At 42.4% G+C, this 12,501-nt stretch overlaps 1 protein-coding gene across 5 annotated transcripts in view; it reads left to right on the top strand.

Moving 5' to 3' along the window:
* The window catches only part of FOXN3 (forkhead box N3), a 210,455-nt gene that overhangs the window by 124,694 nt on the left and 73,260 nt on the right, over nucleotides 1-12,501 (top strand). For all 5 annotated transcript variants that reach the window (XM_075503418.1, XM_075503421.1, XM_075503420.1 and 2 more), the window contains exon 4: nucleotides 11,946-12,010. In XM_075503418.1, the coding sequence (XP_075359533.1) occupies nucleotides 11,946-12,010 (65 nt within the window). The remainder of the gene's footprint in view (nucleotides 1-11,945; nucleotides 12,011-12,501) is intronic.

The following is a 12,501-nucleotide window of genomic DNA, read 5'->3' as shown; positions in this document are numbered from 1 at the left end:
GAATTACACAGTATCTGACAGATAACCATGCCCATCCTTAGCAGCTCCTTTTGGTGCCCACGAAGATTGTGCTCTTCGTTAGCGAAACAGCTCCGGTTTTGGGGTTGTCCACCAGCAGATGGACCTCCCAGAACCTCTTGGTTCATTGAGGAGAGAGCTTGCGGTCTCCTCCCCTGGCTGTTAAACCAGAGCTGTTCAGCAAGGGGCACAGAGGATTGCTGGATTATCGTATTTGGTTTTATTCTTTAACTTTCTTGAGCTTTATCAAGAGCAAGTGAATGCCCTAGACTCTCTCTCTAGGCTTTGTGTTTTGGCACAAGGTTGTTACCAAACTAGTGTTTAGATATACCATGCAGAAACAGTAAACTTAGATATTTGCAACTTTTGGTGACTTTTTCATGTTTGTAATGATTTTTTTCAACCTTCCCCACGTGAAATCGCAGTGGATAAAGCAGAGATGTAGAAACCAGTGTCTCATCGGAAAAGCAATTGCCTGCCCACCTTCACCTTTCCTCATACAGCCTTTATTTCTACACCTCTGCTTTCTGCTGAGAATCCCAGACTGAAGAGCAGTGTTTGAGCCCTGTCTTACTGCATCGCGTCCAGTCCCTGTGCAAACAGCTGAGGAGAAGCAGCAAATGGAGGGAAACGTAGACCAGATCGCGGATTCCACCGGGGAAGCCAAGATTTGTTGAAATAACAATGTTGTAAGACAGTTTCTGGAAAAGTAGTCTCCTTCTTGGTAGAGATGCAGTTTCATCAGACATATCGAAAAATTGCTGGCTTAAAGGTAGAGGGGTGACTTCTTGCTATAAATTATGTGAAGGTCAGCTTTTCTTTTCATTAGTAAGTTCCTTCATTCGTGCAGGTAATATTGTAACTTGAGAAAATTAGAATATTAGTAAGTACAATGTTAGTATTCTCAACAGGCTGAACAGCTGTTTGGAGAGGTAAGGATTGGGGATAAAGATGCACACTGAATTTTATTTCCCATTACAGGTGGGAGGTTTATTTTTCTGCTAAGATGAAAGTGGCTAAAGATAATTTAAAAATGAGTCAAAATGAAGTCCTCTGAGTATTTGTTTACAGTTAGATTTGCAGAATGTGTGAAATTCATTATTTCATAGCTCTGCTTTGAAAAATATTAAGTACAAGATAGCGGGAGTTGGGTGCTGTGGTTATTGCTACTGTAAAAATAACTAGGAGTGCTCTTGTTCTGGAGACCAGAGAGGTACGGCTCACGTACAGTTCCCAACCACAGTTCAGTGGGGCTTCTTCATTTTGGCAGAAGCTGTAAAGAGGGAAGATACTTCTGCAGTGTAAATACCTGTGAGGTCGCATCTGCTCTGCCCCTTGAATTTGAGGCTTTGTTGAGTTGAAGACTTTTCTGGTATAAATGGAAAATTCCTATCTTCTCCTGACTGTATTTGGCTGATAGGATAGAATTTAGTCAAACTTGTGTTGTTTGCTGTGAATATATTTTATATTATTAATTATAAATATCTATATATTGTTATTAATACATAAATAAATTATAATTCTGCTTTTAATTTCCTCTGCATCCAGCCTGAGGCATTTGGGATCTGTTCAGGAGAAATGCTGAACTCTTGTAGGTGCAACTAATGTCAGTCAGTGACGAGGAGCCCTAATACGATAGCAGTGTGGGTTGTCAGCAGGGGCCTGGAGCTGGGAGGTGGGGCGTCCGGGGGCTGCTCCTGGTCTGCCACAGTTTACTGGGTCTTTTGGAGGTTGTTACCTCTGTGTGTATGTTTTCCTTTCTGTGAATGGAAATGGTATCTCTTTAGCTCTGTGGGTGGGAGGCTTGATCTAGGTGATGTCTCTACAGTGCTTCTGAATGCAAAAAATACTATATTCTCTTCCTTCTTTGTTACATCTGTACATCTGTAGACCCGGACTGTGAGGTGAAATAGCCCGGTGTTAGGTGCTGTAGTTTCATGTGTGTGTTGGTCTGTCCCTCCCCCATCCCTAAAATACAGCTCTGAGTGCTTCAAACTGAGTAATCACAGGAATGTGAATGAGTGAAAACTGACAAATTTTGATACTAAATTTTTTATGCCTTAGCAGTTTATTTCTAAAAATGTATCTCTAAGGATAACTTGATATTTACGCATTAAACTTTTGTGTTGCTGATAGAAGCACCCACAAACTGTCTATTGTTCATCTTTTGAGCATGTCGCACGCTGTGCAGTATGATCCTCAGGCACTGATCTTCTGGGGGATAAGACTGTGACCATTGAATGCAGGACTCATGTAGTAGATACACATGAAGAGGTAGGATTGAAATTAATCAAAAAATGTAATTGGGGCTTTCCAAATATGTGAGTACTTGACTTCTGTTTTGTTATTATTATTATTATTATCATTATCATCATGATCATCATCATGTTTTCTGCTTTTATATAACTTTCTGACATGCGCATCAAACACTTTCGTGTGTGGCCCAGTGACTGCGAATCTCTGCACGCTCCTCTGCAGCAGTGCTGCAGAGCCTATAAGCACATTAAGCTTCCCAGGGAAAAATACCCTCAGCATCTGGGAGAGGTTAAATGTTCCAGGGGAGAGGTTAAACATTCGTTTTGTCCTCTGCTTCTGTAATTCCAGAAGCCAGATTAGTTCTGAATCATCTGAACCACATTCATTCAAGATTAATGAGAAAGACCAAGTATGGAAAATTTCAGCTGGTAAGCGCCTTGGCTTTGAGCAAGTGGTGCAGGGGGAGTTCATACTGGCAGCAGCCTGCGGGTCATGCTTAGTTTTGAGTTTCCTTCGTACTTAAATTGGTGAAATGGGGAATCGCACCATACCAGATAAATAAGAATTTCAGGAAGCGACATGAAGCATTTTGGGGGGGGAGGACTTAAAGGCCTCCCCTTCCTTTTTCCCCATATATTTCTGTTTCATTGAAGACCAGATTTGTCCTTTTGCATATGCACATTTATAACTTTGTGCACATTCAAGGTACATTGGTGTCTTTAAAATTAACAAGCGGTGTATTCTCACTAATGGGTGACAAGCTGTTCTAGCAGAGATGTGCGTATCGTTAATCTCAAGTCCGATTGACTGACAGGCCATGGTTAAGCCGTGGTTAGAAATGTGTGTGGGAGCCTCATGTAGAAAGTATTTATGAAATCCAGGCAGGTCTACCAGCAAAGCTGTTTGAAGTTCTGCAAAAATAATAAACAGAGAATTCAGGACAGAATAACAGAAGTCAATTGAGTGACCTTAGGCTTTTTAAAAAATTAATCAGTTTCAATTTGGGAGAAATGCTTCTTTTAGTAGAGCTTTACAGTATTGTGCCTGGGTGGCAGCTCTGCGGTTTCACTGCAGTTCAGTAGCTCAGGTGGTTGGCGTGGAGGTTCTCCGGAGTCTTGTCTGTGTTGTAGCATTAACTATCAAAGCAGACTCTTTACATCAAGTTGAAAATGAAGGTAAGCCTAGATATAGGCAATTTCTAGGACTCATTTATTTTCTGGAATCTGAGACTTTTTTTCTTCCAGCGCAATTCTAACCAAGTAAAACCAAAACAGAAACGAACCTCTTCTTTCCCCTTGTTTTTTCTCCCCTTTCCTTCTTTTGCAGCAAATGAAGGCTATCATCAGACATCTGGAATGCTCTGTTTCTGATTTTGTAGAATAGAAGAGAATCAAACTTCTCCCCGCTGGCCAGGTCAGCATTTAATGCTGCTTCGGCCTGAAAGAGGCCATGGTCCTCGGTGGTCTCAGAGGCCAATGGCTGTCCGTAAACAGAATCTTCTATTCATCTGGGCTTCGGGAGACTGACCCGTAGCGCCTGCATGAGCTGGCACAGGCACGCTCCGTAGCACATGAGCAAGTTTAGATAACTCTGATGTTTCCCCAGCCTGACGACCACCAGTTTTTCATCCAGTGATAGATAGTCTAGGAACCATTTAATAGCAGTTGTGAAATAAGGAGAAACACAGCAGTACAGCATGTGAAGTAACCTGCAGTGTGCTTTTCCTTACTTCAAATCAGGAAAGCAGGAACAAATAACAACCCATGCTCTAGAAGTGAGCTGTGGTGTTCCTTCTTTAACTACATGCACTTCAAAAGACTATTCCCTCACCTATTGTGTTGTTACTTAACAATTCTTTATTCCTCCCAGACATGTGTAGACTATGTCAGTAAGAACTTATTCCTGGTTTTAACACAAAAGAAGAAAAATAAAACTGAGACAGATAGGATGAAATTACTTGCCTGAAGTCACTGTGTGATTCAGTGGTAGAGGCAGAATTAGAATTGGAAGCTGATAGCCAGCATCTCCCAATTCCCAATGGAGACAAATCTTTTTTAATTAAAAGTAACGTGGGACAGTTGTCTCACCGTGAATTTTCAAATATATCTGGACTTCTTCCTATTTCAGTATTCAGCCTAGAATTATAATGTGTTCACAATAAATGTGTTACAATATTTAAACACAGATTAGTGAGAAATGTGCATTTTGCGCTATGGCTGGCATACCTCAAATAGCCATCTCTCTTAAAACAACAGTTCTCCAGAAATTATGATTTTTTTATTTATTTAAAGAACAAATCCTCCGTTGTTGTCCATAAATATATGTTCAGCTCTCAGCAAAGACCAAAATTCTGGCTGAAGGCTACAGAGTCTCACCAAGGGGACAAGAAGGCCTCATATATCACGTCAGCAATGAGGGAGCTCTTTTGAGCATCACAGCAGAGTCATTGATGGGCTCCGAAAGACACATGATCATGTTTTTCTTGAAATTAGGAGTTACCCTTTTTATCCATATTTCTGGAAATTTGAGAAGCTTTTTTTATCCTTTTTTTTTTTTTCCCTTTCTCTCTCTATATATATTTTCTTGCTTAATTACTTATTTTAAATTGAGACAGTGGCAGGAGAACGGCTTTGGCTATTTGGAGAACATAAAGATTTGGCCAACTTTCCACTTCATCCTTCAAAAAGTAACATTAAATTTTATTTTCAGGTGTTTCGTTTGTGAATAGCTTTCCTGAGCAACTTTTCTTTTGTCTTTAATAAAAATTTAGATGTAATCCCTCTGGCAGTTGTGCCATATAGAAAACTCATTTAGAGTGCGCAAGAGATCAGAATTTTATTATTCGCTTGAAAATGTGTTAGACACCCTAGAGAAGCCAGGAAAGACTTCATCTAGGAGCTAAAAGTCTCTATCCCATATGTCACAGTAAGTGAGAGATACCAAGACACAATAAAAGTGGGAATTGCAGAGGAAAGAGAAGCATTACCAGAATATTAGATCAGCCTTCATAAATTAAAAATTAGTATTGTGAATTCATAAATCCCTTTAAGAATAATGTTTTGTCAGTTATGGAAAATTCGAGAAGATGGAGTAATGGATTTATATATTTAAAATCTCTAAAGTAATCAGTTTTCATTAAAATCAGGAAATACCTTAACATGTACCTTCCAGATATTTTTTATGTATTGTCATTAGCCCAGGTTAGAGGTTTTTTCCCTTTGATTGGAGAGGAAGCTTGCTTGCCTGTTGCTAGGTGATTGCTAATTGTGATATTAACTGCCAGCAAGCTGCTGGCAGGGATTATAAATTTTTTTTTTTCTTTGTTAACAAAACGCATGTGTTAGAGGAGCAGCGGTATCTAAATGCTTCTGTATTGCTCAAAATTTATAATGGGAAGTGATAAATTCTTTAACACAACTATGGTTATGTACCCAAGTGTAGAGCATTAACCCCTCTTTGCAGTGCAGTTGTCTTGTTAGCCCCTGTCCAGTAATGGCATTAAAGTTGAGTGTAGAAAATGGAGCTGATATGGCAATAGAAGGATCTGAGCTCTCTGGTGCAAGCAGTGAAGAGCTGACAAGCGTTAGAGGAGTCCTCAGCCAGGATGAGATACTGTCTGTCCCATGTTCACTCTGTAAGCTTGTGGCAGTGTGGTTTGGACCAAGTGGCCTCCTCCCGTGCTGTCCGACAGCCGCTCTGCAGACCATGTTTGTGCAGCATGGGAGCCAAGAGGGCTGCTCATTGCTCTAGTTATGAATATTTCTCATGCCTTACACAGGGTGACTGCCGTAAGGAAGTACTGTTCATCTTCCAGCATCAAGGGATGCTGTATTCCCACAAAAATATACTTCCTAAGCTTTTTTTCTCAGTTACCACCCCATCCTAAATTTACTTCTCAAGGAATGGTAAAAATTATGATCTTCTAGCTTAGTTGTATATCCATTTATATATCTTATGGTAGCAGTCTGAGTCCAGCTTGCATCAGGAGCTGTATGTACTTGTCAAGAGCATCATTCCCTGCTGCCACTAGATATAGGGTTTCATGGGCTCCAGGCAGATGAAGGCATCTACAGCTATTGTTATCTCAGCAACTTGAACATAAGAATAATTGTGGCTTAGTGGCTTTTCAGAAACTTTCAGCAGTGAGTTTCTATACCTGCAAGATGCTCTGTTGGTTACTCTTTGACAAAATGGTTTGTTGTTTCTAGGTTTGGTGTCCTTGACCTTTCCTTCAGTTCACTATTTGTCAGAGGTGTAGGTGAGACTTGCAGTGAAGTATTTTGCACTGTGAATGGTTGGTAGTGGAGTACTTACAGCACAGGTACAACGATACCTTCATTCCCTTCATCTGGCAGCTGCAGCTTCTGCTGCCAGGAATTTTCAATTATATTGCTGTCCTGATAACTGCTGTTGACCCTGGGGCCGCAGTGGTGATCGCAGTGAATTGGGTGCTCTCCCATCCACTAGTTCTGTATTACTGGGAACTTACTAGGCTTGTCAGGAAAGGAAGAGTTGCATTTCTTCCTGCCACACCTTTTTGCAAAATCTGTGGGCTGAGCTGGATGTAGAGGCACTTCAGTCAATCATCTTTGCTTGTGCCCATCATTTTTGCCACTGGTAAGGGCTGGAGAGGGGATCCTCTGAGTCACTGCAGCCTGTTTGTGGTCTAGCAGCTGTTTGCTTACTGCAGGCTCTGCGTTGGTATATTGTGTGCAACAGCTTGTTAGCCTACAGCTGACACTGTTCATCTTTCTACCCCTTACTGAGCTGCCCTGCCCTGCACTCCAAGCTTTCCTGAGAGCCAGGGTGTGCTTTGGCACCAGCTATGCCCCAGTACCTGAGCCTACCACCTCTTGCCCCTGGTGGGCTGAGGTGTGTGTGGAGCATCTTCCCTGCCTCCCTCAGCTGCTGAGCCTTCCTTCTTCGGGCTAATAACTCCTTGCTTCAGTGGCCTTTGAAGTCTTCTTTCAGGGGGTGGAGGGGTGATGGCTTGTTTGTTTGTTTTCCCCCCCTTTCTGTGTCCTCCTGCTTACCATCACCCTCTGGACATATTTGGTAACACAGTCATTGGCCTGTATTTATTGCCTTTCTTCTGTGTTTTCATCAACCCTTAATGTGTATAGTCCCACACAATTGAATTTGTTTTGAATTTTTAGTTGTTTGGGTTTTTAAAATCTATTAATCAGGCCTCTCTGACAAAGAGGCCTGTGAGAGTTTTTGGCATAGTTGTGAAATACTGCAACTGTGAGAGAGAATTCATACCCTGGCTTTTTTTTTAGCGCTTGGCTTTAAGAACTGCAGTCTCCTTGCTCTAATGTGAATTCCAGAAGACAAAGGATTTATATTTCCTTTTTTCAGTCTCTTCAAGCCTACGCACCTTTTAAAGATTTTTATAAATGCGTGGCGTACGTTTTGGTAGAAATAATTAATCGGGGGTGGGGTGGGCTCACATGCATTATTGCTTCTGTATGCCCTCGGAGCTGGCCGGCTGCCATGAACCCTTGCTGGCTGGCCAGCCAGCCTTCACGTCGGCTGGGTTTCCAGCACAAGTGGTGTCCAAATCAACACATTCCCATGGAATGTTTTAGATTTCAGCAAAGCAACATTTTCCTATGGAAAAGGCTTCCCTCAGAAAAATCCCTGCTAGTCCTCAGTCAGGCAGCTTCCCATGCCTGGAGCCCTGTGGCACAACAAAGTTTCCTACTGGTTGTGTCATCAGAGGAAAAACAGTTCATCGCTTGCCTTGAGCGGAAATGGAGTCCCACTTGTCATTAAAAATCGATAGCGAATCCCCGGGAAGGGTTGGGTTTGATCAGGGGTGGCTCCTAGTTCCAGGTATCTCATTTCAGATGAGCAGATGCTTACGGATTAAATACTGTTGGTCGTCAGTTCTCTCAGCTGCTGGTTTTCAGCAAGCGCGTGAATACTTCATTTGCTCCCTGTGGTGGTGCACGGATGCTGCAGTGACAATGACTGTGCTTCAGAGAGAGGTGGATCCTGCACTGGATGGACATGAACTTGCACCCCTGGACCCTGTTTTATGCATTTGCTACAAATACTGTTGCAGCCTGGATATCCCGTTGGCTGAGAGTATGCTTGAAATGATAATATTTTCTGCAAATCAAACCAACAGTCCTTGACAGGTAACTGTTGGTGTTTCACATGCCGTCTTATCCATAAACTATACTAATTCATGTTCTTTCAAGATCTTAGTTTGAAATCTCAGCTCTTTATGATTGATCCAGGTCCTACTCCCCCCTCCCCAAGTGCCCTGTGCTCATCTGCTGCTGGCAGTTAAGTCAGTCCAAACCTGTGTGTAACAAAAATGTATTAGGCCACAAGTTTCTTTGCACTGATATAAAAGTTCAGACTAGTTACTGCTTTTTTCTAGTAGCTGTGTGGGGATTTATTAGAAATTAAATATTACTTTAGTCAGTGTGTTTAGTTGATAAGTTTGGGGAAAAACTCTGCCATCAGTAATGTTAATTGCATAAATATTAATCTTACAGCATGTATTGATTACAACATAAATGTCTAAAACCAGATTTTGCATTTTTATTTTGCCTAAATACAGAACATGCTGTTACTTCTATAGGAGAACCAGCCACTCTCCGCCAGTAGCTTATAGACTACACCGAAGAAACAATCCGTTTGAAAAAACACCTGGGATGGAGGAAATGTCTTTTTGTTATAGATAGTCGTTAGAAGAATTAACTTCTTCAAATGGAACAGGGAGAAAGCAGCTTTCAAACACTTTAAAGTGAGAGATATTTTAACTCTAAAATATTTCAAGTAATTTCTCAACTTGAAATATGTTTTAATAATTAATACCATCTGAGACTTCACATGCAAAAGTTTGGGAACAGAAAGAGAATTTATCCAACACAGATCAGGCGTAGCTAAACTTCAGCAAAGCCCTGCAAACAGAGAAGTTTGTTGTTTGAAAGGCTTGACCGGTTGCTGCGGTACATTATTTACATGCTTGAATTCTTTAGCTTCCTTCCCTGGGAAGGCACAGTTAATTTTCTCAGTTCATGTGGGTTTGTGCTGAATCAGATGGAGTTTTTTATGAGAGCCTTGGGCCTTTTTTCAAGTTGGAAAATAAGATAAATCACTATGGCTTTGTTTCTCTAGTGGAGACATTTTGTCTATTCAAATATATACACTTTTCCCTCTCCTTTCTTTAACCCTCTTCTACCCACGTACAGGCATACAGCAACCTGGGAATAAATTTTTTCTATGGCTTCATTCAGAATTTCACCATTTTTTTCCTGGGCTTTTGAGAGGCATGTAGTTGCCATACTGTGATTTCTGTGGCAAATTTGTACAGTATGAAGACTACGGTACAGCTTTCCATTTGTAGCTTGATGGGTCCTGTCCCAGAGATTATCCTGCACTCTGATGCACTATAAAACTGTGAGCCTGTCCCTACAGGAGTGTGAATGCCCTCAACAGCTCTTGACCTGCATGTGAGTTGAGGAGCTACACTTGAAGAGTTGGCACTTACTATAAGGAATGCAAACAATTGATTACATTAAGCCCTATGAAGTGAGCGTGCGTATCCAGACGAGTGCATGCCCCAGCGCACTCCAGCACTTATGAATGTAGACCTACTTAACTTCTTTTTGGTCATTTTGGTCTCTCTCTCTCTCTCTCTCTTTTTCAACTCCCCTTTTTGTTCAGGAGTATCGAAGGCTTTTATTACTCATGTAATTGCTTTGGATCCTTTCACAGTCTGTATTTTAACACAGTGAAGTTTTTATACGTTAGCACAAGAGTCTCTGCAGAATAATTGTGAAAGCAATGTGTTTTTTATATATGGCATTTTATCAGAACTTTGCTAATGCTGTCAATGTAATGGACAACATCTGTTTTCTATTTCATTGCATTTTGTGTAGCAGTAGTCTGCTCAAGAGGAGACATAAGTAACTTTGAACAGAAATAGTGTGTGAGGCTTGGTTCACAGTTTGCATCCAAAGAGGAAGGTGGATTACCTTAAAAAGGCGGAGTGCCTTACAGTAATCTTACCGAAGGATATTTAGCCCCTTGCTTTTCATTTGTGCTCAAATTTGGGCATAGGGAAATTATTTATATATTGATAGCATAGTTTCACAATACTAATTTCAATAAAAGCTTAGTGTATTAAGATACCTATGATTGTCTTCAGGCTTTAGAGGACTTTGCAACCTGTTTCATGACTATAGGAACGACCTCCTGGCAATCTGTCTCTTCCACCTGCCTTGACAACGCTGCAACAAATCCTTTCCATGTTTTTAGTTATTTCCCCTAGGTACTGTGCTTTTAAAATACTTGCTGTGCCTGAGCCCTGGGAAGCGATCAGTGAACTCCTACAGGTAGTGCCTCTCCCGTCGAGGACTCCCCACGCAGCAAGAGCAGCAGCAGCGCGCTCGCTCTGGGCAGCACTGCCTGTGGCTTTCCCTGGGGAGGGCCAGCTGTGCCGTGCTGGAAGGAGGGGCACGCCTGGCCTGCAGTCATCTGCACTGCAAAGAAAAGAGCGAGGTTACCTTTTATGTCCGGGGAATTTGGTCCTTCTGCCAACAGACGTGCTGTGGGGCAGCTGCCGTAGGAAGAAGGAGAGCTGTTCTGGTGTGGTGATGCAGTGGTGCTCCGGTGCCTTTGCAGGAGAGGAGGGGCACGGGCAGCCATCAGGCGCTTCCTCACAGCCTCCCCTCTTCTCTGGCTTGCCGGCACCACAGGTTGTTGGAGTGGGTGCTCCACAGTCCTGTTGCCCCCAGCACCGTGGGGCTGCTCTGAGGCAATGAAGGAAACAAGGTTTAGAGGATCATACCGATGTTCCTTCCTCTTCCTCCTCTTTCTTTTCCCGCCTTTGAATCAGTTCTCCACCTTCAGCTGCGCTTGTCACAGGAGAGGCCTCTCAGAGGCCATTACCTTCGGGCAGCCTCTGCACGAGCAGGAGGCAAAGTGAAAGAGGGACCTGCCACCGGCCCGAGTTCAGGGGAGGGCTTCGGTTCAGGCAGGCACTCGCGCGTGCCCGGCGCCCGAGGGCCTGCCGTGGCCACCACCCTGCTGGGGGTCTCGCGGGAGCCGCCGTGGTCACCAAGCACGCACGCATGGCAGCGACCAAGCTTCGTTAGTTCTGGTGCTCGCAGGACAGCTTGTTGAGCTGTGTGTTTGCCGATGCGGTGAGGTGACCTCTGCGCGTGAGGGGGTCTGGCGGGCGAAGCGCTCTGGTGGAGGCACGGAAACTGCTTGGTGTCTGGCCAAGGCTTTTCCAGGTTGATGAGTTAGCTGGGGCAGCGCGTTGTTATGGTTGAGTAAAAGCCATAAAGCATTTGGGTTTTTAGCTGATGGCTTTGGGAGTATATTTTGCTGTACTGAGAATTTGGTAAATATTTTTGACATTGATTTGGGTTTTTTTTTTATTATTTATTCCGAATTGCTTTTTTCTCTCTTTCTCTAAGAGAGTGTGGGCATGTGCTTTGCTGAGGAGGTTTTTCCTTGCGAAGAGAATGTGAATCTTGAATCAAATTAACCAATTTTTAATGTGAAATTTTAGACCCTTTCTTGAAGGCAAAAATGCCATGGTGTTACATTAGCTTTAAAAACAAAACAGAATTCATGCAAATAGTAACTTACAATTGTTTAATGTAAATGAGATTTTCTTTACACTTATTTCTTATTACCTTTAGCACATCAGGTCCACCCATTTGGCCAGGAAGCACCTTTTTCAAGAGAAATGGAGCCCTTCTACAAGGTAGGTGATGGATACTACGTCTTGGAGTAACTGTTCTACAACAAATACCTCTTGCAAATTGCACAGCTTTTGTAACATTTACTGGGCAAGAAGTAACCAAATGTTTTTTGTTTCCTTTAACCTGTCTCCTTTGTTGCGCATCTGGTGCCTTGAAAATGACGATTTACTACATACAGTGAGTGTAGTCTATATGAAAGTTGCTGCTTTTTTTCTTTCCTCAGATTATTAATTTGCTTACTGTAAAATATGGCAAAGGGTGGCTTTTTTTTTTTCCTTTGTGTGGATAAAGAGTGGAAGGAAATGTTCCAGAAGGAAATGTTCCAGGAACACTGCTGTTAGCTCTGTGGATGAAGCAAGGTCATTCTTTGAGAGAGATCCTTTCTTTTGCTCCCTAATTGTGCTCATAGCAAAATCTACCCAAAGGTGGGTAGCGGTGCTGTAGTGGGGAAAACAGTGGCAGAGTATTTGTCTCAAGAAACCTACCATGTTTA

Source organism: Mycteria americana, chromosome 5 (genome assembly GCF_035582795.1).
Source record: "Mycteria americana isolate JAX WOST 10 ecotype Jacksonville Zoo and Gardens chromosome 5, USCA_MyAme_1.0, whole genome shotgun sequence".
In the NCBI taxonomy this organism is placed as follows: domain Eukaryota; kingdom Metazoa; phylum Chordata; class Aves; order Ciconiiformes; family Ciconiidae; genus Mycteria; species Mycteria americana.
The sequence above is the reverse complement of the archived record's forward strand: the minus strand, read 5'-3'. Positions and strand labels throughout refer to the sequence as shown.